At 36.7% G+C, this 22910-nt stretch overlaps 3 protein-coding genes across 3 annotated transcripts; 2 read left to right on the forward strand and 1 right to left on the reverse strand.

The window, feature by feature from the left end:
• The first annotated feature begins 8158 nt into the window (after positions 1 to 8158).
• Positions 8159 to 9565, forward strand: LOC113493586 (larval/pupal rigid cuticle protein 66-like). The gene is made up of 2 exons (XM_026871626.1): positions 8159 to 8717; positions 8935 to 9565. Exons 1-2 carry the CDS (start codon positions 8706 to 8708, stop codon positions 9496 to 9498), a joined length of 576 nt encoding a protein of 191 aa, XP_026727427.1. The 5' UTR covers positions 8159 to 8705; the 3' UTR covers positions 9499 to 9565.
• Positions 9566 to 11238: 1673 nt separating this feature from the next.
• On the reverse strand, positions 11239 to 17169 carry LOC113493112 (cuticle protein-like). Its single transcript, XM_026870933.1, has 4 exons — positions 17105 to 17169; positions 16106 to 16764; positions 15227 to 15301; positions 11239 to 11856 (listed from the first exon to the last, which is right to left on the reverse strand). Exons 1-4 carry the CDS (start codon positions 17114 to 17116, stop codon positions 11301 to 11303), a joined length of 1302 nt encoding a protein of 433 aa, XP_026726734.1. The 5' UTR covers positions 17117 to 17169; the 3' UTR covers positions 11239 to 11300.
• A 3754-nt stretch (positions 17170 to 20923) lies between these two features.
• LOC113493587 (collagen alpha-1(III) chain-like) lies at positions 20924 to 22431 on the forward strand. Its single transcript, XM_026871627.1, has 2 exons — positions 20924 to 20936; positions 21074 to 22431. The coding sequence occupies exons 1-2, from the start codon at positions 20925 to 20927 to the stop codon at positions 22364 to 22366; spliced, it is 1305 nt and encodes a 434-aa protein (XP_026727428.1). The 5' UTR covers position 20924; the 3' UTR covers positions 22367 to 22431.
• Positions 22432 to 22910: the final 479 nt, after the last annotated feature.

The raw sequence follows: 22910 nt of genomic DNA on the forward strand, positions 1-22910 counted from the left end.
ATATGGAAGAATATATAATTCTTTAACAGTAAGAATAGCACTACTTGTGATTTTTACATTAGAAATTTATTAGTTGACTTCTTTTTTTTGTACTATATTATAGGGTAATGTAGCGATTGGTGTAGTGGAGAATGATGCGGGTTGAATGTACATAACTATACATAATGTATAAATAAACTATGGTAAATGATAAATGAGGCTCGTAGTAGGGGAGAGCGGAGTAGCTTGGTCTCTTTCCGCCGCTCGCACATCCGCGGGCGGCGCCAAGCGCAGCACGATGGTTGGTGATCCCCTGCTAGGAGCGCAGTCATCAGACGTCGGGTAACGATTGGCAAATGGTTAGACCACATGCGATGCTTGTTTGTTTTAGAGTCTCGTCTTCTTCAAAAAAGGCCGCTCTAAAGGCCATATACGAATTAATTACTACATTGAGGGACGCGTGACTCTTTTCCGGTATTAGTAAATTAATTTGTGCGTTAATGTAAATGGTAATAACTTACCGTGTTCTAGCGAATTTTTTAGTGTGGTAAACATTTCGGCGTATTTTGTTATTTATGTGGTAAACGTAGTGATTAACTGTTATGTTTGCTTCGGGTAAAACTGTCTTGCATTAGCTGAAGAATTAACCCAAATCTTCATTTATATAATTACCAGTAAGTAAAAATTCATATAATTATCTTTTCTTGCCTCATTTAAGGCAAGTTTGTAACTTAATCATGTTGAATATCAGTACTTTGAGAAACAGGTTTATTCGTAAACCGATCAGAGCTGTTTCATTTAATCTTCGTAAACCCATTTTGCTGGTACTGAATAAATAATATACGTAAAAGGTTAATGGTAACGTGCTTCATATTTATAACGTAATTATATTCCCTAAATTAATAACCTTATTTTTGTACGTCCTTAAGTAGATATTTTCATTTGGAAATTTTAAATTCATAATATTAAAAGCTGTTAAAATAAGAAAATGGTATAGTATTATCAAAATATCTAGATAAATAATATATTATGGTAATGCTTTTACCTAAAAGTTATACGATTCAGCAAGTTGGACGTGACGTTCGAGAAATCGATATATTTTCATGTTCTCTTTGATATGTAATCATGGTAAGATATAATCAAGATAACAGGGTGTTCTTCAGCTTTTCAAGTTTCTTGTGAGTATATTTATTATAATCGGATACATGTGCCAGACATAGTTAGACAATGAACCACTCTAGAAAATAATATTCTAATTATTTGTATATAATCAAACCGAAGACCAATAATCTGTTACTTAGTTCTCTTTTTGGACAATGCTGATAGCAATTTAATCGCAATTCTAAGAGGATGTTGCTGCTTATTCTCCGTTTAACACCTAGAATAAATTGCTATTGCCTTGTTTTAAAGGATTTAGACATTTCTTGAATGAAGTCACTACAATAAGCTCAGAATTTAACGTTATAATTGAATATTTAATTCAATTATGAACTTAAGACTCCTTATTAAAAACGAATAAATATATAGTCACGAGTACGCAAAATATTGCTATGACATATTTTGCAGGCGTTAAAGTAAGAGGCACGTGTATCCGACCGTATCTAAATGATCATTGAGTGTAAAATATTTGCTCTGGGAAATAGCCATCGTATGTAAGCGATCTTTCAAAATGTGCAACAATTTGCATCATCGTAAATTTATTTGTATTAGGTAATCAATTCTCTGCTATTTCCCAGTGCGAAGTGTGTGTGCGAAGCGGGCTGTAGGATTCTAATACAGGTATTATAATTGTCCATTTGTGCACTAATTATAAATTTGCGTAAAATAGATTATAATTAAACAAACTAACAGTACCTACAACACAATATCCTACAATCTGACTTAGGTCTAGATATTGTATTGATGAAAAATTTGTTCCATTGTGGAATTCTTAAATTAATAAAAAAATGTTGCTAAAATTATTTGTGTTGTTTTATTTTAGTGTTAAGTACCTTTTCCTTTCCCTAATGACATAGCAAGATAACACACACAGGTGCTAAAAATGACAATACACATTTAAACAGAACGTGGAAACAACATAGCGCCTATCAAAATTTCACTAAATATTTAATTAAAAATTTATTTAAAAACTGCTGTTGAAGTTCAGGTTCAAATCCTTGATCTCTTACAATTACGTAGCAGATCAGACACACACGTTAAATTCGCTTCTCAGAGGAAGCAGAAGGAGAGTTCTGGTCATGATGCTCAACAGTAAAGAAAAATTGATGGGGTTAAAAAGCGCTTGGTCTGGGTAGAGTCGCTACATACTAAAACTTTTGAAGGCATAGTAATTGATTACTAAATACCTATATATAGCTCGCTTTTAAATATTTTGCATCGTGGTTATAGTCCTGCTTTGATTGACTGGAGTAAACATAAGAACGAATTTTTCTATGAGTTAGAATGGCAGGCGGCAGCAGTCGCTTCGAAACATAATTAATCGGATATCGGAGACTTGAAAACGTGAGTATAATATCAAAGGTAATGTATATTTAATATTGTTTTCGTCTCATCAAAACCAAATATCTATCAGTCTGTGGCAAGCAAGTGAGTGCATGTAAACGTCAGGTATACGCAATTTAGATAATCTCAAATCTATTGTATGCAAATAAGTATAATTAACAAGTGACATTAAAAACTTTTTGCAATTGCGATCAATTTAGATAAAATCGGAGGCGTTTAGATCAGAACCAGTTTTTAATGGTTCTATTTTGTTTAAGGGCAAGCGGTCTTTATTAGTAGATAAGTAATAGCATTCGGAATTTAAATGTTAACTGTCTTAATATTCATATTGACTCGAGATTATAAGGAAGTGGGTCAGGAAATGGTTTTTATATTCAGGTGTGATCTATTAAACATATTTTTTTCCTTATCTTATTTTACGACAATTTATTTTAAGGAGTTTCATACTAATACTTTAAATGCAAAAGTGAATGTGTTTGTTTGTTATCTCGCACGCTCTCAAACGGCTGGACCGATTATGATGAAATTATATTATTGGTATTGAGGTAGCTGATACCTTGGGTTAATATACAAGGCTTCTTTTATCCAACATTGTGCATACATACTGTTTTTCTTACACTTAACAGTAATAATTGTGTTGTAAAGCTTTTGGTGAAAACCTTTGTCCAGCCGTGGACTTCGATAGGCTGTGTTCATTGATTGATAATAATATAGAAGCTAGCAGAAATGTCTCATTGATGTAAATTTCAGATTATTATAATATCATTGAAATTTCACCACTTCCACACCAAAAATCTATATTAGTGAAAGCATACGCCGACAAATACATGTGTAGTTTGTGATGTTTCGGTTTAAAGCTTAGACGGAAATGAAATAGAGTGCATTTGTGTCATCAATTTGCATAGTATTCACCTTCGTTGGCATGTTGCCAAGCACTCAGCTTGCTTGGTAAGGATTTACTTACCCTGCCTATACAATTAGGGTCTACGGTACATGTCTCGGTATAAGATTCCTATTTGTTGGGTTATAATAGAGACTATGAAAAGCACTCCTATTTTGGAATAAACGTATTCATCTTTATTTAAGTGTACTGGATCCAGGTTCTCAGTAAGAGTTGGGTGGTTTTTTCATTAAAAAGTTACTTAATGAGAAAAAATGAATTGCATTTTTTTTTATCAAATTAGAATGAGCTTCACCCGCACAGGAACTTTTTTCTATGTGTCGTTATTAGACAACAACCCAGCCATTAGGCATTGTGCCGCGGGTTCACAAATGTTTAGATCAAAGACACCCTCCAATTAATATTGATACCGAAAAAAAAAAGATTTCGACATAGGCTAGTGTCAGATATAAAAGGAAAAAATATTGTGAAAACTAAATATTCAGGACTCTGATCTTTTTAACAAACTTTGATAACAATAGACCATACATAAATTCCTACTTCATTGAGACCATATAAATATCATTTTCATACATAGTTACGAACAAATATTTAAATGTGATACATTCATACGATTAAATGAATCATGATTGCGAAACTTCCTTACTTCTGTTTGCAACCTGACGTTGGTGTCATATAACTAAATGTTTAGCCGCGGGCGTTGATACAGAAATGACCGAACGAAATGGTTTAGGATTCGCATACAAGGTCGCTAGTATCAATGTCGTTGTCTATAGTTGGAATAACTGTCATTGATTACCGAAGACTTTCTTACAATTTCTGATTCTGTCTTTTAGTGGACCAAGTTGTAGGTCTGGCGCACGGAGGTCTGGCGTCCTCTTAGACCATTAATTGAAAGGTTTAATATAATGTGAAGTCTGTTCATTAGAAAGTAAGAAAGAGTTTAAAAGTGACTGCAACTGCTAAAGTGGTTACTATACATTTTCTCAGAGCAGTAAATAGGACATGTCGATTTAAGCGAGCTTAAAAAAGAGCTTTAAAAGTGACGGATCAAATAATTTTGAGAATTTTTCGAACTCGTATCTCATCGTTGACACGTTAACGAAATTTTCCTCATCGCAAGATTGTTATGATGAAAAACTGTTATTTGGCATATTCCTAAGGTGCCCTAAGGTGCCCTAAGATTTCTTTATACTTTATTAAAACTAAAACAAATTCGTAATAAGAACAGCAGACTTTCAACAAATATTAATAGAAATTGTTAACTAATTTACTTCGTACCTTCGATTCATAGTTTGGCTGTAAAAAGATCGATCTGATTCAAGCAAAATCAGAAATGAAGACCATAAAAAATCCTGTCCAATTACGAATCGTAAATTATGCGGTACTGTGCCTCCTACTTGTAAGATATACGTGTAATTAAGAATAACAAGGAAAACAAGTGGGTGTTAAATTGTATCGGTGACTTAATTTCATAGAGCAAATGGCAAATCAACTAATTTTGTAGCGCGCAATAATTTGGCATAGAACAAACCAGTTGTATTAAGGGTGCGGTGAACGAATACTTTTCCATACAAACGTAATACCAAAATCATTGTCGCTACGAACATATCACCGACTTAAAGTTATGTTATTCGGATACAGACGGTATTTATCTAGGTTCCTATTAAACTTTTAGTTTAAAACATTCACTATTTACGAAATGCGAGCGAATTGCATTTCGTATATTTTAACACCGCTAACAGCATGTTTTCAACTTAATATTTCTGTACTTAAAACATTAATATTCTTAATATCCTTTTAATAGGAACACAGATTATATAGTCTTGTTGCAATTTATCAAAAAAAAAGTGGACATATAATAAGTTTTCATTCATAATTTTTGGTATTACGGAACACAACCAAATTTATCACAAATCTGGAACCATATTATCGCTGTCGCATGTCTCACCAACGTCCAACACGCTATGTTTGTGTGCGTGTACGCATTGCTCGTGGCATGCGCTGGCGTTGGGTTCGACATTATAACTATTAGGTAGTTTACCGATGTAAAAGATTGTTTTGTTGTTTATAGTTAAATAAAGTATTCATTTTTGACGACGACGTAATAAGTGATTATTAAAATTAATAGTTGAATAAATTTAATAATTTGGATGGGGTAGAGCGAGGGCGAGCACATAGGTTTTGTTTACTTTTTGTCTGCTTTACTCTGGTATAGCGCGCCTAGATTAATACCTACTCTGTCAATGTTAATTGGATTTCTCCTTTACTTTAAATTTGAGTGTTATAATGTATTTGTTGTAGCATTTGAATTTGAAATTATGGTTTCAAGACTAAATAGCAAAAATATATATTTGTCAAGGTTTTTTGACACTTTCATTCAATTTGACTACACGGATAGCCGAGCGGTTGAGGTCATCCCGCCTAAACCACTTGGCGCGACGTGTCGCGGGTTTGATCCCCGTGTAGGACAAGCGTTTGTGTGATTCACGAATGCTTGTTCTGAGGCTAGGTGTCTTTGTGCATGTGAATTGTATGTTTGTGAAAGCCCCGCAACACATGGATTAAATTCCTTAGTGCGGGAGTAGCTTTTAACAAAAAAGAAAGAAAAAAAATCTGTTATATCTGTAAGCACTTTAAGAAGACGAAGAACTGATTTTAATGAAATTTGGCACAGTACCTACTACGTAGTACGTACAAGCAAAGTAAAATTTTAACAAAGTAGGTATGAAAAAAAAAAACGTTTTAATCCCTACTAATATTCCCTACTATACCTAATATTATAAATGCGAAAGTAACTCTGTCTGTCTGGCTGTTACGCCTTCACGTCTAAACCACCGAACTGATTTTAATGAAATTTGGTACAGAGATAGAGTTGACCTTGAGAAAGAACATAGGATAGTTTTTATCCCGGACTTTTGAAGAGTTCTCTTTCTTGGAAACGCGATATAACCGACATCGACGCGGACGAAGCTGCGGGCGAAAAGCTAGTAATAAATATATTTTTTATTAACTAACTATTTACTTACGAAATAATACCTAACATTAATGTATGTACTGTTTAATATAATATTTAAATAAACCGCCTCTAGCATACCTACTTTAAAATTTTAAACGGAACTTAGTAGGTAACAGTTGTCGCTCGCTGTAGGTGATTATCGCGTAGGTATAGGCGAGTTAGGACGGAGTCGACGGAGGCCTCTAGCCAATACATGGATGTGGTGGGAGTGAAATATTTGGAAAAAGATTTAATGGAAAAATGGGATAGTGTAAATGATATGTACTCTTTCTTATTGCAAAAAAAAATTAAACTTGGGTTGGATTACTTACGTAATATTTGTTACCTATTAGGTACCAAAAAATAAGTTTCATAACGAAAACATACTCTTGATCATTTTAAATTTACCGAATTTTAATCTACACTAATAGTATAAAGAGGAAAACTTTGTTTGTTTCATTGTATTGAATAGGCTCATAAACTTCTGGACCGATTTTAAAAATTATTTCACCATTCGAAAGCTACATTATCCACGAGTAATATAGGCTATATTTAATTTTGCACAAAAATAGGCTTCCGTAAGATATTAGGGTTTTTCGAACACAAGGTGTAAAAAATCAACCAAAAAAGTTACTTATTTTGCGTACCCTGCCTAAACTATTAAAGATAGAACCATAAAATGTTCTAAGTAATTGTAGATGTTATAAATATCTACAAAAAAGTTCGCGACACACTATACCTATCTATGTCGAGTGAGGTACAATAACCATTTTTTTTATTGAAAAATCTTCATTTTTTTTGGACTACATTTAAACGCGTTTATTTTACTCATGCTATTAATCCTTATCAAAATTAATTATTTCATCACTATGTACAGTTAATGCAGATAATATTTGGTCTTTGAATAATTAAAATTGGACGTTTGGTTCTGAAGTTATAGCGAAATTAAAATAGTACGATTTCTGCTGCACGGCCCGTTATGATATTGTTGTGGTTATAAACGAGAAGGCGCTTTATATTAGCAAAATTTTTGTATTTTCTATCATATTTAAGCTCATAAATGTTATCTATACTTCTATAGGTCCTAATATATACAGCTGAAGAGTTTGTTTGTTTGTTTGTTTGAACGCGCTAATCTCAGGAACTACTGGTCCAAATTGAAAAATATTTATTTTATCATCACACTGCGACTAATTATTATTAAATATTAAGAATTAAATTACAGAAAAAATAAGTTGAAAACATGCTGTTAGCGGTGTTAAAATATGCGAAATGCAATTCGCTGGCATTTCGTAATAGTGAACGTTTTAAACTAAAAGTTTATTAGGAACCTAGATAAATTAAATACCGTCTTTTGGTATTACGTCTGTATTGAAAAGTTTTCGTTCACGTTTTATTTTATTAGATTTTTAGATTTAAGATACCTAATATCATTAAATCTTCTGATATAGACATCGTACAATAATTTCCAAAAAAAGCATTACTGGTTTTTGTGTTCACCAACGGTTCCGAAAATTAAATAACAAAAATAAAGCATTTACTAAACAAAATTAGTACAATGCAGTGGTTATCAGTCATTATGAATGACTCGCTACAAAAGTACTACACGCACGCACACAGCTACGCGCTGCGCCGCGAGAAGTCCGATAGAGATAGCAATGTTTCGTCCGATTTTTGGCTCGCGTCGAATTGCAGTTGCGCGCTGCTTACACCGGCCTCTTAAGTTGTAAATGGATTATTTTTTAATGCATTCTTCACTTAAAGTAGGTAAGTACAAGTTTATTAGGGCTGTCAAAAAGTAGTTTTGTTGAAGTCTAATAAAAAAGTCATCCTTCACGTTAGGACATGTCCAACTCAATGAAAACTATTGTCAAGAAAACAAAAACTCTTGAACAACCCTAAAATGCTAAAATATAAAACAAAAGTTTGTACCATCAGTTCGAAGAAATTAAGATATAAAAGTATTTTCTTTTAACTAAATGACCAACGAAAGGCTCAGCTGATAAAGATAATCAGAAATAATTTGTAAAAGAATTAACAGACATATTGATATCAACGGGAAGATCTCAATGAGTATAAAAGTATATACTAGGTATTGCGTACATACTATCACGGATGTATTCTCCAGGTTAAACCCACCTCTCTTAAAACATAACATACTTAATTGTCCCAAATATGGCGACCCTGTACGATTCGCATCAGAACCCGGCCTATATCTCAAGTTCGTCAAGTGACCGCTCGTCGCAGGCGCTGGACGAGCGGTATATAAGCCGCCGCTGATGGGAGGATGCTATCATTCGACCAGTGATTACCCCAAGATCAGCAATGGCAGCCAAGGTAGGTTGTCATCATTTTTGTGTTTTGTCGAAAATATTTTTTTTCTTGCCCAAATTTTATAGTTTGGATATTTTTTATAAAACAGACAAGAAATAGGCTTTTCGGATAGATGTTTAGATTTAATCTATAGATTTTTAGATAAATTGTCTAAATTGTTTCGAAAATTATACTGTGGTTTGAAAATACAAATTTGATCATATAGATGTTCATTTTTCAGTTCGTAGTTCTCGCCGCCCTGGTGGCCGTGGCCCACTGCTCCGTGGTGCCAGTGGTGCGAGTAGACGCCGCCGAAGACTCCAGCAGCTTCTCATACGACGTGGCCGACCCCAACACCGGCGACTTCAAGAGCCAGCACGAGACCCGCGTGGGAGACTCCGTGAGCGGCCAGTACTCTCTGCTCGAGTCTGACGGCACCAAACGCACTGTGGACTATACCGCCAACGACGACGGCTTCAACGCCGTTGTTCGCAAGGACCCCGCCGTGGTGGCTGCTCCCGTGGTCGCCGCCCCCGCTGTCGTGTCCGCCCCCGCTGTGGTCTCAGAGCCTGCCGTGGTCGCTGCCCGCGCCGTGTACGCCGCTCCCTCCGTGTACGCCGCCGCTCCCTCAGTGTACTCCGCCCCCGCCGTGTACCCCGCTCACGCTGTGTACGCTGCTCCCTCCGTCTACTCCGCCGCCTACTCTCCCTCTTACTACTCCTCTGTCGTCGCTCCTTCTGCCTACACCTCGGTCGTAGCTCCCTCCGCGTACTCCGTGCCCGTCGCTTACGCTGCGCGCTGGTAAATTCGTTCAAAACTTGTACTCCATTGTATATATTATAAGTTTAAGTAAAAAGTGAAACTACCCAAAACTGTTGTTTTAACATTGAACCCTTTTGATCCCTTGAAATTATTAGTATGGCTGTTTTAATTCACGTGATTTTGTGTTTTAAACTATAGAGTAATTAGAGTATAGTCTATATAAAAGATACATGTTATTAATGTCAGGTACATGTTGATAATATTATGGTATCTTTTGGTTTCGATAAAAAGTGATGACGAATAAGGTGCCATTTCCTACTAGTACCTTTTTGTAGCCATCAAAGTCTGTATACACGTACAAGCAAGATAGAACAGATTTTACTCAATGCTCATATAGATTTTCAGATAGTACTCACTCATTTCCAAATGCCTTCTCAGTTCAGATCCAAATACATAATTTTACTTGTAGTTCTATTTGTAAGTCTCCTTCCAAGGGAAAAGTTGTCGACACCCTGATTGATCGGATACGGTTCATTCGTGAAATAAAGACCAAGTGCCGGACATGGAAGAGTTATAACGACAGCTGCAATTACTAGGTGCTTATTAAGTGTAAGTGGTGGAACTGGTTTGAGCGATTTCTGTGAACCACTGTGATTGACCGGTGCTGGTCAAGGGTTAATAACTTACTGTAATACCGTCGTTGTTTTTTGTTTTGCTTGCGGTCAGATTTTGTTAGTGATCTGTGATGATATTCATAAAGATTAATTGAGTTATGTAATCGAAAAATAGTCTTGTAAGCATGTTGAAGTGACTTTGATGAATTTTGTTACTAGACGACTAGTCTTGTAAAATAATGTTTGGTTTTTCGTTCGTCCAGTGACACACATTCGAATTGTAACGTTTTAATTTGAATGTTAAAACATCAAGCATTTAAAAAAATACACTTTTGACACTATTCGCTTACTACAAATCATCAATGTCTTAGCAATAATATTATCGCTATCGAAAATGACATCTGCTCAAAAAAACTTTTGCACACTTTTTACGGTGTTCATAGTACTAAGTTCACTTAATACTAGTAATGGGCTGAATGTGGTTTGTACCAAATACGAAGTTCAAAAGCCCCGCCATGACCGAATTTTGTTCATAATATACAATTAAATCGATTAAATCGAATTTTGTTCATAGTTTACAAGATTCTATAAAAAAGCTAACTAATCTTTACAAATAATTATAAATTATTGATTTGGTTATTAGTTTGACTGGATTCTGATGTTTCTTTTTTGGAAAAATAGATGAGTTAGATAAATCTTATCTTGGACTAAATATTCGGTATTTAAACCTAAAATTGGCCAAATTTCGAATTTTGGTTCAAGCTACCGAAATTCTGTTTAACCGAATCTGAAACGAATTTCAGCCTATCCCTACTTAAAACAACTGTAACGCTCGTAATTCAAGTAAATTCTAGACTATAGGCCTATGAAATAGTCACTGCCTGTGCTCAGATGTGAGTTTACGGTATGCAAACTGACAATGTTACACTAATGGTTTTCTGTAAAGAAAGACGAAGGTCGGCTGACTTTCTCCAACATGACATTTAATTTTGAAATGTTTTAGCAATCATCACCATTTCTGCTAGTTCCACTTCTCATCTCTCTTTCATCCAGTTCAAACATATTAGAATTTTTATCGAATTCTGTTGAGTAGGTTATTTCTTAAAAACTAAGGCTGTGCATATTATTATGTTATATGCTAATATAGGTGAATAAAAGCACAAAATTAAGGTAGTTTCACTTTTTACTTAAACTTAAAATATATACAATGGAGTACAAGTTTTGACCGAATTTACCAGCGCGCAGCGTAAGCGACGGGCACGGAGTACGCTGAGGGAGCTACGACCGAGGTGTAGGCAGAAGGAGCGACGACAGAGGAGTAGTAAGAGGGAGAGTAGGCGGCGGAGTAGACGGAGGGAGCGGCGTACACAGCGTGAGCGGGGTACACGGCGGGGGCGGAGTACACGGAGGGAGCGGCGTACACGGTGCGGGCGGCGACCACGGCGGGCTCGGAGACCACAGCGGGGGCGGCGACCACGGGAGCAGCCACCACGGCGGGGTCCTTGCGGACAACAGCGTTGAAGCCGTCGTCGTTGGCGGTGTAGTCCACAGTGCGCTTGGTGCCGTCAGACTCGAGCAGGGAGTACTGGCCGCTCACGGAGTCTCCCACGCGGGTCTCGTGCTGGCTCTTGAAGTCGCCGGTGTTGGGGTCGGCCACGTCGTATGAGAAGCTGCTGGAGTCTTCGGCGGCGTCTACTCGCACGACTGGCACCACGGAGCAGTGGGCCACGGCCACTAAGGCGGCGAGAACTACGAACTGACACAAAAATGACATGATCAAATCTGTTTTTCAAAACAGAAATTAGACAAGTTATCATAAAATAAACAATAATCTTCATTAATAAACAAAATTTGATTTTTTCAATCCGAAAAAACAGGCTTATTCCATATTTTTTTTTATCACAATCTTTTAGATTAAATTTGCTCTGGTAAAAGTGACCAAAATATGAAAATAGAGCTACGGCCACGGCCACCAGGGCGGCGAGAACTACGAACTAGGATGAGAGACAAAACGAAAGAAATAAAAGGTCACGAAGGTTACATAAAAATGAACGAAATATGAAGTGTTTAGTGAACGACAACCTACCTTGGCTGCCATTGCTGATCTTGGGGGAATCACTGGTCGAATGATAGCATCCTCCCATCAGCGCCGGCTTATATACCGCTCGTCCAGCGCCTGCGACGCGCGGTCACTTGACGAACTTGAGATATAGGCCGGGTTCTGATGACAATCTCGTATAGTGAGAATAATTGGGACAAGTTTAGCGACTTGTAATAAAAAAATACTTGATGCATAATGAAGTATTTATTAAATAGTAGAAACACCTAACGGTATATATTATGTCGTGTGCAAAAAAAATTGTAGATATTGTTCCCATTATAATGTACTAGCTTTGCGCCCCCGGCTTCGCCCGCGTCGAGATCGGTTATATCGCGTATCCAAGAGAGCTCTTCAAAAGTATGGGATAAGAACTAGCCTATGTTCTTTCTCAAGGCCAACTCTATCTCTGTACCAAATTTCATCAAAATCGGTTCAGTGGTTTAGACGTGAAAGCGTAACAGACAGACAGACAGACGGACAGACAGAGTTACTTTCGCATTTATAATATTAGTAGGGATGTTCCCTTAACTCGTTTTACAATTAATATTTGTTTGAAGTCTTTCCTACCTCATAGAGCAACGCTGTTTATTAAATTTGTTCTTACCATTCGTCATCTGCTATATACGAGTATGTAGGCCCATGTAGGTTTCTGAGTAAAACGATGAAAAGTGTGGAGTTTATACAAAATAATTGTCTTGTCAATGTAGTATTTGCATGATCAAAAGTTTAACAGTGCCATCTATGTAGATATGATAAGGCAGAGTTATACCATTATTTCAAGTACCTGAATGGCTGAATGGCTACTCTAATAAACCATTGGCGCCTTATAAAAATATAATTAACTCATATAAATTAGTTTCTTATGATAATTACTAAGTAATGAACGATTTTAATAAACGGTACACATATTTGATTATTTTAACAATTAATTATATTTGCAAGGAAATATATTGCGATGGCCTTGAGATCTCGGGTGTGGTAGGAAGCTGTGACATTTTGTGTGATTAACATTTGACATTTCACGCACTCCTTACAGGGGTCCTATAAAGTCTTAGCCCTGGGGCGTCGATTACTCCACATGGTCCTTATGTCTGCCAACATCCTTGTTGACCATAACACGAATGAAGAATTGAGGAAATCATGAAGAAGAAATGCTTTACAAACTAGATTCATTCTCGCAATCTTGGCTTGGATAAATGAAAGGAAGGAAGGGGCCCCCGTTCTATGCAATTGGACATTGATTCACTAAGGGTGTACTTATGAGGACACAAAAACTTAGAATCGTTTTAGGCAATATATATTTTATAAACATATCGACAGATAACTTTAAATAGTAGACAGTAATTAAATGTGTCGATACGTTTTGTTGACACAACAGCTAGAAAGCTTCCTGGAAAGTTTAGATACTGTGGTTCCTTATTTAATATTTATGGAAACTGCTCTCTATAATAAAATATGTTTATCAGCCGTAAATATTATTTTGAATCTGCTAATGTTTAACTAGGTCAATTGCCATTACGTTTAAATGGGGCATAAATTAAATTCTTGATACATTAAACCGATTTAAATCTATTTTAAATCCAAAATTAACAAACTATATCGCATAATATTAATAAAATTTGTTAATCACCAAAATACGGGTATTTTAATAATTAATGACCAATTAAGTTGTTTTTAATTTTGTATTGTGTACTTAATTTATAATAGTATGGGATCACATATTTTTGTCAGTTTTAAAAGAGGTTTTGTGAAGATTAATTTTCTTATGTACCTTTACCGTGTTTTAACATGAAATATTGTTCCTGTTCCTTCATTTTCTGTGTATGTGTATCTCAACATTTATACACCGTGATTTTTTATAGGTATATATGAGATTTGAATAAATTTAAAATGAAATTTTTATTCCATATTATGATGCGTAGTTTTTTAGAAACACAGCTCTGTTGCGAGCGCGGTCCGAGCCTTGTAACAATGTCGAGGGGCGCGGGAGGCGGCGTTTTTATCATTTTTAAGAGTATTTTTCAGATTTCTCTTGTTTAATTTTTCTTCGTACTTATTATCTTAGTTGATGATAAAAAAATAATAATCGCGCCTAGGGGTATTTTACGTCGGATACATGAACTGGGCTACTTTTGTAAGACGACAAAAAAATCACCATGTATAGTAACTTTAGATTAGTATCGAACCCAACCTATATCCTCAATCATGAGCTAATTCGGCGGATAAAACTTTGTATCAATTAAGTATATATACATTAATACATATTAACATTTGTAAGTTAAAAACTTACAAATACACTTTTGAAAAGCATAACTATGTCGTTCTCTACGAGCATACAGTATTTAAAAATTGTATGGTTATAATGAATTGACAATGTGTAATATACTTTTAAATGGATTCTTAAAAGACACTGCAGACCCACCGCCAGATGTGAGAGAGAGATTCTTCTTTAGGACGTGTAAAAAAAAAATACGTGGTGGTAGGAAATGTGATTATTTATTTTAAATGTAACAATGTCAAAATCAATAAGTTCCTTTTACAGGCTCTAACAGGTTGACATCAAAGTTGAATACAATAGCTATCAGTGGGGGTTACTATTTTATGGCCTATTTTAGTACTCTTTAAAGTTACAATGTAAGAATTATGAACAATGTTCAATACTTTGATATTATATTCATCACACAAAGTAAAAGGCTATTGATAGCGCCGTATTTGTTCACTGAGCAGAAATAGTGTCTTTATTTTAGTTAATGTATGAAAAAATATAAAATGGACTATAATGGAAATGCTGTCATTGACTGATAAAAGTCTAAGTGTCTTGGTCTATGTGACGTGAAAGTTTGAGAAACCCTCAGCTACACAGGAATTACAACTATAAGATAAATTAAAAGAAACTAGGAGCTAAGCGAAAAACCAACGAAACTGCTTACTTGATTTAAAGAAATGTCCTCAGAAGCTATTACATTGAAGGAACAATGATTAGAAAATCTCAAGTCTAATTTAGTACTTCACCATCTAAAACAAGCCTGATTCAAAAAGTTGTTTTAGTAGCTCACTGTGTCCCACAGATGGGCAAAGCCCTTCCCCAAATCCTTCCACGGTGCTCCGTTCTGGGCCATAGAACGAGCCCACTTGGGAGCACATTTAGAAAAATTATACGTTATATAATACCGGTACGGTTAGACAAAGAAGTCAAAGATACATGTTTCGGACAGCATTCACAGATAAGATAGTCCTCCCGTGACAAGGGACTAACGACGTGTCACGACACAAGTATTTGTAAATTGATAAATGTAAGTTGCGAGTGAACGTTTTTCTTTTACCAACTGAACAGGATTTGTTCCTTAAATTAAATTAACGGGGAAATTCAACGGGGAAGATCAATTTTTAATGCAATTTTTTAGGCAGAAAAGGCTACAGGTGGCGCTTTGTATTATAATTACATCGCTTCTTACTATAGAGCTGTCAGGAGTGATGAAAAACAAAGCCAACATCAGTTATCCATAGCTAACTTTAGCTGGGATTCTATTGCATTATAGAGTACATATTATAAAAAGGTAATTACAAAATTATAGCAATTCATCTGAACTGTCGAAATAAATAACATCAAACTGAAATGATATATCAAAAGGATTTGGCAGCTACTACGGTAAGTTTGGTTAGAATAGTAATAGGTTAATTGCATAATTAAGGATGTATTGAAGGTCAAACTATTGTGTTACATATTTTGTATTAATGTCACGTCTTTTGCCTTTGCAGGTAACACGTGATTTCAATTTAAAACAACTCCTCGATGTGAAAAAAAGACAAAAATATTTTTATATTGTTTTATTTAAATACATACATGTATGTACAACTAGTTATAATATTTACATTTCGTTAACAATTTGAACACGTCGTGATAATCGTTCGCCAAAAATGGCTATCGGGTTTACCAGTATGAGACGGGAGCGGAGTAGGCGGCGTAAGTCAGAGGAGAGCCGTAGTAGGTGGGGCCGTAGGCGCGGGAGACTACCGCGGGGGCAGCCACGGTGCGGTAAGCAGAGCCGACCACGTGGGCACCAGCGGTGTAGGCCACGGGGGCGGTGGACTGGTAGGCCACGACCGGTCCCACGCTGCGGGAAGCTACCAAAGGTGCGGAAGCAGCGTAGTATCTGGGGACGGCGTAGTTGCGGGCGTAGTACGCGGGAGCAGCCGCGACGGTATGGGCAGCGACCACAGCGGGGGCGGCAGCAACTACGGCGGGAGCGGCGACGGTGCGAGCGGCAACAACAGCGGGAGCGGCAGCAACCACAGCGGGAGCAGCGACCACAGGAGCAGCGGCGACTACAGCTGGGTCCTTGCGTACAACAGCGTTGAAGCCGTTAACGTCATCGGCGGTGTAGTCCACGGTGCGCTTGGTGCCGTCAGACTCAAGTAGTGAGTACTGGCCGCTCACGGCACCACCCACGCGGGTCTCCACCTGGCTCTTGAAGTCTCCGGTGTTGGGATCAGCGACATCGTACGCAAAGCTGCTGAAGTCGGCGTCTACATTCGCTACTGGCGCCAGCACTGAGCACTGGGCTGTGGCCACGAAGGCGAGTACTACGACGAACTGGGAAAAATAAAAAAAAATATTAGTTTAATTGCACAATTAATAAGCGTTTCTTGCGATTTGGAAGTCGAAAATATTTAGGTAACTAGATCTAAAGGCTTAATAAAAAAACTAGAAAGAAAAAAAATAAAAACAATGTGTTTCTCTCAAAGATACAAAGGGATCCATATTAAAAACGATTTTACGTCATATTATAAGCTTAAAATATTTGATAACAACCAAACACAAAAGCGGATTTCAGTTCGAAAACATTCAAAAGAGGAAAAAATTTACTACGGCACTAGAAAAATGTTCTAGAAAGTTCTACACTTGTACACTCGACTGGGTATAAAATAATCACCTTAGCTGCCATTGCGTTAGATTGTGATTTTCCTGAGTGGACTGATACTCGTCGAGATCGCGAGGAGCTTATATATGAGCTTCGACACGCGAGGGCGTGGCGTGGACGACTATGATTACTTGTTGATCTTTAAAATTAAGGCAAGACCATTTTCTTAGGCGCGTTCGTCGTTCCGTAGGAAAACATACTTGTTTTCCTTGTGTTTATATCTTTATAGATTATGATAAGCATTTTAATCTTATTCTAGAATACGAAACATTCTGAGTATTCTATTGAACTTGTATTGACACTTCTCCAGATCTTTTTTGACAGTACTAATTTTAGTAAAATTATTATCGACATCATTTCTGCCCATGTTCTTCATGAAGTGATTACTCGCATTATCCAAAAAATAAATTTTAAAATTATATTAATACCTAATTGCAAGTGCGATGGTTTTAACATCACCAATATCATCTACAGATCCATACATACGACAAGAGTAATAGCCTTTGTAACGCCGACGGATCCGGAAGAGCAAGGTCACCTGAGAGTTACCGACGCGACGTCAGAGAAATGGGTCCGAGCGAAGCTGCATCTACAATCTCCATGCATCATTGCTTATGATAATCTCTATGGTCTCTTACTTTTTGTACGCCGTTTCTTTTTTGTTTTTCTTTTTGAGCTTTCAATTTCCTGGAGTGTTCTTTATTTCGTTTTGGGGTTTCTGGCCTTTTGGTCGCTGTTTTTTGTTTATTGGATTTTTTGTTAATGCTATTTTGTTAATTTAATTTAATTTGAAGTTTTCTCTATAGTGTTTTAGGATAGCGGAAGAAAATTAAGACATGTGTCACGACTGCGGTAAATACGACCGACGCTTTCTGTTTCCTGTATAAAACCACGAGTCAAATATGTATTTAAAAAAACGTTATTTAATCGAAAATTTAAAATTACTGAACAAACGTTAAAATTTCTGGCCCCAGCATAATTTAAAAATACACCTCTTGTCACACTATTTTATAGAACAAAGCATTTCCTAAAAGTACTTGTAGACGGTCCATATTAGCCTGTTTTTATTAACGGGCAAGGAACTGAACACGTGACAATAAAACTGATTCAATCTCTTGAAATGCTAAGCCAGATACGACATAACAAGTGACGTGGAAACAAGATCTTAATCGTTATGCATTTGCTCCACATTTGCGCCTCAAGGCAATCTCCATGCGATGTTACATTGTATACATTAACTTCACCTTTCTTAGTCGATCTTATAGGAAAAAAATTTATGATTTAGGTGCTTATCGGTAAGAAAATAATTCATTTATCATTATATATTTTTTAACTTGTTCAAAACCTTCGCCAAACTTCACCAAACTTGGATAACTATTAACCCACTTGATACTGAAGTTTCATTATTAAAGAATTACAGCTTTTCTTTTGCTTGCCTGTTTTTTTTCTATGTGTGCGATTATTAAATATCTAGGTTCCTTTTGGTTTAAACATACATAATAATTGTTTGTTTGTGTCATTTTGAACATTATTGTAACATTGAGAAACGTTCTAAAGCCCTTATAAAAGTTTTCTTTAAAAAGCTATAAGATAATTAGTTTAGTTTTATAGCTACTAATATGTCGTAATATTTTGATTCTGATTGATGTAAAGTATGTCTATCCAGTTGTCTGGCGGGTGCAAGAATTTATATTTATGTAATTCGTGATCGGCATATTAAAATTGAAATGAAACACGAAGCAAAAACTACCTTAGACATACTACGTAAGATATAAAATGCTTTATTAGTGAGATCGCGTTGATCCATAATAAAATTATACAGCTATAACATAAATAATAGTGAGATATTTTTGCGTAATGGAAATTTGTTAATTTTTTGCAAACCCTAAAAGTGGTTGACCAGGAAATAATTATTACTGACTAAAAACTTTATTTGAGCTTCTTGTACTAATAATATAACGATTAATACCGGCTCTTGATTGATGTTAAATTTAGGTAATTTGTAAAAAACTCTGCTTAATGGGTTTCTGTTTCAATTAATTGAATTTCGCTTATAAACTAAAAATTTCAGATTTATACATAAAATAGTTTTTAAGAAATCGGTACGACATTTGTAGTGTTTTGTTAAAAGCAGTTTTATTGAAAAGTTATACGCATAAACAAAGGCACAAATATACCCAAATTATGTTATACTAGCTGTTGCCCGCGACTTCGTCCCCGTGGATAGAAAATATAAGTTATGATTTATACCTGCCCTATTTTTTTCACATTTTCCATTGTATCTTCGTTCCTATTAGTCGCAACGTGATGGTTTATAGCCTAAAGCCTTCCTCGATGAATGGCCTATTCAACACAAAAATAATTTTTAAATTGGGACAAGTAGTTTCTGAGATTAGCGCGTTCAAACAAACAATCAAACAAACAAACTCTTCAGCTTTATATATTAGTATAGATTATATCTTATTGATTTTAATAAATATTATACACTTATCAAGTAAATACTAAGTAAATGTATTCACGCATCGCATAAAACTAGATGAACTGAGTAGAATTAAGCAATATTGACCCACTAGATCAAAGAATCAAAACACAAAACATTCCCAAGCACGATTTTAATTTATCTCCCAAATTGTTCATTGTTGTACTCTTTACTCAATTATATTAATGAACATTTTTGTGCATTGTTTACAGAAATACCGAGCCGATTCGTGGCTCTATGTATTTATGTAGGAGTTTTAATTATATTAAGTATGGGTCTTGCAATCTGTTTAGTGGCAACGCATGAGAATTAACGATGATCTCGATATTATCGCTTGTTTAATTAGGTAATGGGTATCATGGTGGGTTTCATTAACCTTAGCCCTTATTTTGCTATCTGCCATCTTCCTCTCATGACCAGTCAATGTGAGTTCTTAATTAACTGTGATACAGATTGATTAGCAACGAGGATAAAACTAGGTATCTTTTGAATAATTCTACTACTATTTTTTATTTTTTTAGCACTTATAGAGAAATATTATGATAAAAAAATTATTATTGGTTTCTATTACAAATGCCAGCTGTAAAAATAATTTTCCTATGATTTTGGCTGGCTGTCCAGAGGCAGTAAAAAATTTGAGTTGAGAGAATGTTAGAGATAATTTTGCGCCTACAAAACAAATAACTCAAGGATTAATCTTTAACAAACGACAGAATTAAATTAATAGTGTTTTGTTTGCATTCTCTAAAGCTTAATGGGCTTATGGAACTTGTATAAAAATCAGCTAAACCGTTATGTTGCAAAATATTTAAAAGCTTACCTCCAATACTGCTTCAAAAAGATGATGGTAGATGATGATGGCTACTTGCCTTCAAAACATTCTTCTGTGCCCAATAATTTATGTAGGAAAGAATGTTTAAAATCATTTTTTAAACGTCTGAATCTCACTCAAGCAAATTTTGCACTGCCCTGACTCTACCAACAAAACGTCAATTATTCACATTGTAATCATTGCATTTAAAACATAAAAAGTACATATTTTGAACAGTCATGTAAACATTAAAAGATAACAATCATGTGAATTTGAATTGAACGACATCCAAAATGTTGTAAACTCATCAATGAGGTCAATGTTACCATTCTAAGCGCAAAATTAATTTACATAATAGGTATTTCAGTTCCTAATTAACCTCTGAAAGATATTATTTCGAAATCTTAAGCAGATGTGAGCGCAATGATTTCAAACTATGACCCCCAAAACCACAATGCGGAGCCTCTGTGTGAATATAAATATTTGAGACCGACCGGGCTTAATCATTCACAAGCCAAAGTGCAAGAAAAACACATAGCATCATGGCAGCTAAGGTAACCATAAAATTATAATAAAAATAACAAAAGATGATCTCTTTGGAACCTTCAATTTGATTTATGATCAATTAATGAACGTTAATCTTCGCAGAAAAAAAATTCATGTCGATTAATAATAATTATATTTGTTACAGTTTCTCGTGCTCTCCCTGCTGGTAGCATCAGTTTACGGCAGCGGTGGCTACTCAAGCTTCTCGTACGGCGTCTCCGATCCCAACACCGGTGATGTAAAGGACCAACATGAAAAACGCGTCGGAGACAGCGTCGTCGGCAAATACTCACTCCTGGAATCTGATGGAACCAAGAGGATAGTGGAATATGCTGCTAACGCTGCTACAGGATTCAACGCGGTTGTTCGCAAAGAGCCCGCCGTTGGTGTTCATCCGCCTGGACCCCACGCTCCTTTGGCCGGACCTGTCGCCCATCCAGCTCCTTTGGGACATGGACCTGTTGCTCCCGGTTTAGCTCACCCAGCACCCGTAGGGCCTGCTAGTCCATTGGCCCACCACCCGTTACCCATTGCTCCTGGTGCACCATTAGCCGGAGCTGGCCCTCTTGTCAACGCTGGTGCTCTAGCTCACCACGGTTTGGCTCATCACGGGTCTCTAGCTCAACCAGGACCTCTTGCACACCATGGTGCTCTTGCCCACCCTGGTCCCCTTGCCCAATATGGCGGTCTCCCTCATCAGGCTGCTTTAGCCCACCAAGGAGCTCTTGCTCACAACGCAGCTCTTGCTCATAAAGCCGCCGTCGCCCACCAAGCAGCTTTAGCCCAGAACAACGCCCTTGCCAACCATGGTGCTCTCTCTCATCCTGGAGCTCTGGCTCACTCAGGTCCTCTTGCTCATCCAGGTCCTCTGGCCCACCCTGGTCCTCTTGCCCACCCTGGTGCTCTCGCCCACCCTGGTCCGTTCGCTCACCCTGGTCCTCTCGCTCAGAATGTTCCTTTGGCTCACCCTGGTGGTATCGCCCACCCCGGCGCTCTTCACTCTCTTGCCAACGCTTACCCAGGTTCCGCTTACTCCAACTATGCTCCTTTCGCTGGCGCCAATGGCTACGGTCACCCCTTGGCTGGCAATCTAGGTGCCCGCGGTGGCTCCGCTGTTTCTCACTACTCTCACTCTATCGTCCATGACGCTCCTCGCGCCTACCCTGGACCTTACGCTAGTGCTTACGGTGGAGCATATGGTGGTGCTAATGGTGGTGCTTATGGCGGTCTTAACGCTGGGTATAGTGCTCATGGTGGACTTTATGGAAAGCACGGTATTCACGGCTCTCCCCTAGCTCACGGTGTTGCTGGTCCCCTCGCACATGGAGCTGGTCTCCGTGCCACTAGTTATGCCAATTCTGTGTCCCACGGTCCTCAATCCCCTCTTGCGCAGATAGCGTTCGGCCCCCAAGGCACTGGATCTGGTTGGGCTTGGTGAATAAAACGACTGCGATCAAACTGTGATTTAACTTACGACAATAAATAAATTATGAAATAATGGAATCTTTGCATTTTATTTTAATACATCCTCCTCCTAGACTTTCAGTCTCAGATAACAGACTCAGAAAACATTTTTCACCTATCAGTCTCAGATAACATTTTTCATTTGAATACAATACCTTAACATACCAACTACAAAAAGAAACCTAAAAATATGAAGCTCGTCAGTACATTAATTCAACTTGTATCTGAAGCAAAGAGTATCATTACCAAACAAATTCTCACTAAAGACAAGTGTAACAATGATATAATTAAAGCCAACGAACCGTGTATTATAATTCAATGATCTCTTGTTGCTAGGGAACTGACCTACTGAGCTTGTTGCATGTAATCTGTTGTAAACAAAGCATAATGAGCTGTTATCTTTTAACTAACTTAATAAGGATTTAGTCTGTTTCAAAATTGTGCTAATGTTTTCAGAAATTTCTCAAAACATTAATGTCTTTAGTGATGATTAGAATTGCTATTTTAATTTAATAAAC

This window comes from Trichoplusia ni, chromosome 4 (genome assembly GCF_003590095.1).
Source record: "Trichoplusia ni isolate ovarian cell line Hi5 chromosome 4, tn1, whole genome shotgun sequence".
NCBI classification, from domain to species: Eukaryota; Metazoa; Arthropoda; class Insecta; order Lepidoptera; family Noctuidae; genus Trichoplusia; species Trichoplusia ni.

What these genes read in the sequence shown, in the direction of transcription:
- LOC113493112 (XM_026870933.1), bottom strand. An exon ending in TCCGCTCCCGTCTCATACTG is followed by an intron (nt 15,302 to 16,105) that starts GTAAACCCGATA and finishes TGTGCTCCCAAG; the next exon opens with TGGGCTCGTTCTATGGCCCA. An exon ending in TTGCCCATCTGTGGGACACA is followed by an intron (nt 11,857 to 15,226) that starts GTGAGCTACTAA and finishes TCTGTTTTGAAA; the next exon opens with AACAGATTTGATCATGTCAT.